The following is a 4,626-nucleotide window of genomic DNA, read 5'->3' as shown; positions in this document are numbered from 1 at the left end:
TTCTCATCAAGTTCAGTTCCTTGTCGTTTCTGCATTTGTTTTAGACTTTCTTGTTGTTTAGCTAGATCTTGTATTTGATGTTGTAAATCACTTAATTGACTACTTATGGGTTGGATGGCTCTCTGGATGATTAATTCTGTGTCTTTAACATATTTTGCAGAATCAGCTTCTAGCATATCCAACCTAACCTCCAGACGATGGACCTTTGAGGCTATAGCCAAACTAATAATCGTCTACTGGAGGAGGAGGTGGTGGCAGTGGCAAAAGTTCTAATTCTCCATCATCACCAATTTTTGCCTCATTATCTGATTCTAGATATAGACTACCCAGTGACTGAATAAGTTCTTGTAATGGCTCACGTCGCGTGACAAAGGGGCCTGCAGTAAAATCTGGATCTAGGCTCGGTACGGACCCATCTTCTACCTTATCATTAGATGTGGCCATTTTATATTTTCTGGAGACAGGAACAACAATCTGTACTCACCATGTTTACATATACAAAAATACATACCATTCACAAAACATCTTTCAAAAGTATACCCATGACACATACTGTAAGTACAATGTGAATAAAGGCAAGAACACTTTTGATAAATGTCCAAATAAATTTTGCCAGGGCCAAAATGGATTAAGTCAAGGAGGTCCCTGTTTGGGCGCCAATTTATGTAACACCAGCTATAATAAAACAACCAGAGTCACACAAAATCTGAGGGGGATCGTCCACCAACTGTATTTTAAAGTTTTTAACCCATTACAATATAAATCAAAAAAAGAAAGTACAAACCTTCATTGAAAGAACCATTAAACCTGACCACATACAGACATGAAACTTCTAACACTCCTCTTAAAGGGGTAGAGAATGCAAAAAGATCACAGATAAACAGTGATGATGGAGCTCACAGTGGTTAATGTTCATATTAAGAATCCATTTCCCATTCCAGAACAAGAACCAAGGAATATCCCAAGAATAATCAGTCCAAACGAGTACTCAGGATGAAGTAGTCCTTACTCTTTTCAATACTCATAGTTGATGGTTGGTACAGCCCATACACCCACAAAAGAAAACCCTCTGTATAGACGGTTTCATCGCCTGGACCTATGTTAACTTCCGGTCTGTGTTTGTTTATCGGTCTTGTTAGTGGCGCCGGCTACAAACACAGTTAAAGTTAAAGTGATAAGTAATGAAGTTGGGCTCAGGTTGTTGTGCTGTGGGATGTGTTTCACATACATTTATTTATTTGTGGCGACCCGCCACGATATCAAAACGGACCGATTTTCCAAATGGCTTCGTTGAATAAACATGAGCATGTAATGCACGTTTAAAAATCAAAACGAGGCGCGGGTGTTTTTATATCACTGTATTTCTGAAGGACAACTGTCTTTAGAAAATGTTCGATGTCATTTTCATTTCATCTAGCAAGTTATATGCCTTATAAAGCAGCGTTTGTAAGCTCAGCGCTGCTTTGTGTAACGTACTGTCACTACTCGATCCGTACCGGAAACATGATTTGTACTGCGCATGCGCGAAATGCTTCCCCTTCCTGTCACCGTCAACGATTTTACGACAGTCTAGCGATATGGATTCGTTTGCGTTTTATATACAGCTTCAAGAATTTCTCTTAAAAGGAGAAATTCCTGACAATTCTGCAAATCGTCGGAAGGTACGACGGGCGTCAGCGAATTTCATCATCAGGGGTAACTATTAGTACCGAAAGATTAAAAAATAATAATAATAATAATAATTGTTTTAAAAATATCAAGCTACGTTCACTGTAACTTACTTGTTCAGCTCCCATATCTGGTTATGTTTTGATCTTTTTACATTGAATTGCTGCTTCTTTTGACTTTTTCTTTTTTCCTATTAAAATCGATGACAGACTCTTCTACGTCGGCCCCAGTAGGCAGTATGCGGCTAGTTGTCCTGTCAGAGGAAGAGAAGAGGTCTGTTCTTACGGAGTGCCACAATAACCCTGGGACTGGAAATCACAGTGGCGTCAGAGGCACTCAAACCAGGGTTATTGCTGGATACTATTGGCCTACAATTATCCAGGATGTGAAAGAATGGGTAATCTACTACAGATGTAGTACTTTACTTTTTTTTTCTTTTTTTTTCTATGCAAGTATCTATACTTAAAAATTTGTCTATTTTTTTACCACCTCTGATTGCTAGATACCTCTTTGATTTAGAAGTTATATTTATTGTCATCACCAACTTGTATCAAGTGGCTGTTTTTCTTAACATTTTGTTCAAAAAATGTGTTGCTTTTTAGGTCAGATCCTGTCACCGCTGCCAGTTGAATGACCCCATCAAGACTGTTGTGCCAGTCTTGCATTCTATTAAGGTACTGCTTACAAGGTTTTAGCAAACTGATGAGACTAACAAACTAGTCTCAACCTTGTGTACAGTTTTACCAGCATTTGGTTGATGCTAATTTTGTGCCATGCAGGTAAAAGAACCTTGGGAGGTGCTTGGTTTGGATTTGATTGAACCACTGCCAGGAACAGCACACAACAACAAGTATGTCCTTACCATGACTGACCTGTACACCAAGTGGGTGATTGCAGAACCTATGAAATCTAAGACAGCAGCTGAGGTGTCTGCAATAATAACCGCAAAGCTGTACTTGTTCGGCATGGTAAGGAAAAATTTCACAGTATGCTCTCAGCACCTGTACACATCATGGTCATTAACATTCACAGAGGTAAGCTAGATTTTCACAAAGAATATACCAAACTACTTTTATGTGGATTTTTTGTTTTTATTTTTGTGTTTTGCACTCTTTTAGGAGGAGGTGCCATTAATTCGCCAGTGGTGGTGCATTCAGCTGATGGAGAGGTTTTGTCTTGAAGGGTATGACAGACTCTACAGTTAAAATTTCAGTATCCTGGCTGTATTAAGTCACTGTTGGCAAAGTGATACTAGAAAGGTGTTATACAAATAGAGTGCATATACATTTACATATTTTACAAAGGCATGGACAGAGATTTGCAAACTGGGCAGAAGAAGCATCCCAACTCCTTCAGGGAACCCTTGAGCCTGTCTTTAGGGTGTCAAACTCCACCACCACCAAACAGACACCCAGCAGAAGAGTTGTGGTTGAAGAGGACACTGATAAGGTAAATGATTTTAGTGATCATATAAAAGGAGTTGCATGCAAGCTGGATAAATAGTTTAACCCTTAAATGCATGAATGTTTCGTCAATCATTATTACATATTCAGGTCTTTAGTGACCTGGACCTATATATCCAGCATGGATGGATCTCTAACTGCTGCAACAGCAAAAAACTCTCTTGATGTTTTAAGAACAATTACAGAAGAATACAATAAAGAATATTTCGTTACCTTTTGAAATGTATAAGGGTTCAGTTTGAGCAGATAATTTTACCATCGCTGTCATCGTCAGAGCACACTTCCACAGTATATCCAGCATCTGGCTCATATTCACGATCTTAGCCATATTCTCAAAACTATCATTTTCAATGACTTAAAAATCAATATTTTGATCACTGGCAGCTTATTCACCACATCCACCATCAAATGACAGTGACAATTATATTTCATTGTGTACAGTAATTTCTTTGCAGTAAAGCCATTCAAACCAGTTACATTTTTGCTGATGATATTCCTTTGTTTTATGCTTGCTGTAATTTATGAGTGACACATCACGTCATCATTGTGTATCAAACAGTGCCACCACAAGGAATAAAGATGCATTGCATGTATTTAGTCATCGGATATGTAAATATAACTGAAAAGGAAAAATACACTTACACATTTACATACCTCTGGTCTCTAGCGACCCTATACACTTTTTACAAAAAAATTATCAGAAAACAGGCATTCTTGTGTATATATTTTTTTCTTGTTATATTGTTTATAATGAATAAATTGAGGAATACTAAAAAATTTGATGTCTAACTTTAAAAAATTAAGGAGGGAGAGGGTAGTGAATGATGTCCTGGGTTGCTAAAGATCTGTGGTATGCATTTTAAGGGTTAATTTGTTTGTGCCATTATATAGTTATATTTTATAATACTGTTCTTCACCAGGTGCAACAGCCTACCATTGTGAGAGACCTTCATACCGCTTGGTACTGGGTACACAATCACAGAGACTTATTTCGTGGAGAGGTGACAGAGCCTGCTTTTCTGCAGATGAACAATGAAGATCAACAAAATGCACTCAGGAAGGCCCTGGAGAGTGAATTCCCTGAAGCAAAGGATGACTTTTTGTTTATATTTCAGTATCAAGATGACATGGAAACATTTTTGTCATACTGTGTTGATAAACAAGGCCTGAAGGTCAATGCCATGTTCCTCAATCAGCAATTGTAGTGGAAGGAGGGAGGGAGGGAGGGAGGGAGGGAAGGAATGAATAAATAATTTGAAGAAAAAAATGTTTGTGTGTGTTTCTTAGATGCAGACATATGCTGAAATAAGTAAATCATATCTTCAGAAAATTAAAAAATGTAATGTAAAACACTCACTTATATACACCTGTATTACCCAAATAGAGTCTAGTAAATGTAAACTATTTAATTGATTTAATTTGTGCAAATCTAATCGATTAATCAATATAATATAATTGATATATTTTATCAAAAAAAAGTGTGTTTATATCAGGA

At 37.4% G+C, this 4,626-nt stretch overlaps 1 protein-coding gene across 1 annotated transcript; it reads left to right on the top strand.

Annotated features, from left to right (window-relative positions):
• Window positions 1-1,561: 1,561 nt before the first annotated feature.
• LOC131549338 (uncharacterized) lies at window positions 1,562-4,338 on the top strand. Its single transcript, XM_058791422.1, has 7 exons — window positions 1,562-1,695; window positions 1,878-2,065; window positions 2,271-2,342; window positions 2,448-2,702; window positions 2,787-2,851; window positions 2,973-3,117; window positions 4,052-4,338. Exons 1-7 carry the CDS (start codon window positions 1,578-1,580, stop codon window positions 4,334-4,336), a joined length of 1,128 nt encoding a protein of 375 aa, XP_058647405.1. The 5' UTR covers window positions 1,562-1,577; the 3' UTR covers window positions 4,337-4,338.
• Window positions 4,339-4,626: the final 288 nt, after the last annotated feature.

The sequence above is a fragment of the Onychostoma macrolepis genome, chromosome 11 (assembly GCF_012432095.1).
Source record: "Onychostoma macrolepis isolate SWU-2019 chromosome 11, ASM1243209v1, whole genome shotgun sequence".
Taxonomy (NCBI): Eukaryota; Metazoa; Chordata; class Actinopteri; order Cypriniformes; family Cyprinidae; genus Onychostoma; species Onychostoma macrolepis.
This window is presented reverse-complemented; position numbering and strand designations above follow the sequence as displayed.

Bases quoted from the DNA above. Each gene is read 5' to 3' on its own strand.
- LOC131549338 (XM_058791422.1), top strand. From the start codon at position 1,578: ATGGATTCGTTTGCGTTTTATATACAGCTTCAAGAATTTCTCTTAAAA. The intron at 1,696-1,877 runs GTAACTATTAGT...AATCGATGACAG, and splicing joins AGCGAATTTCATCATCAGGG to ACTCTTCTACGTCGGCCCCA. The intron at 2,066-2,270 runs GTAATCTACTAC...GTTGCTTTTTAG, and splicing joins TCCAGGATGTGAAAGAATGG to GTCAGATCCTGTCACCGCTG.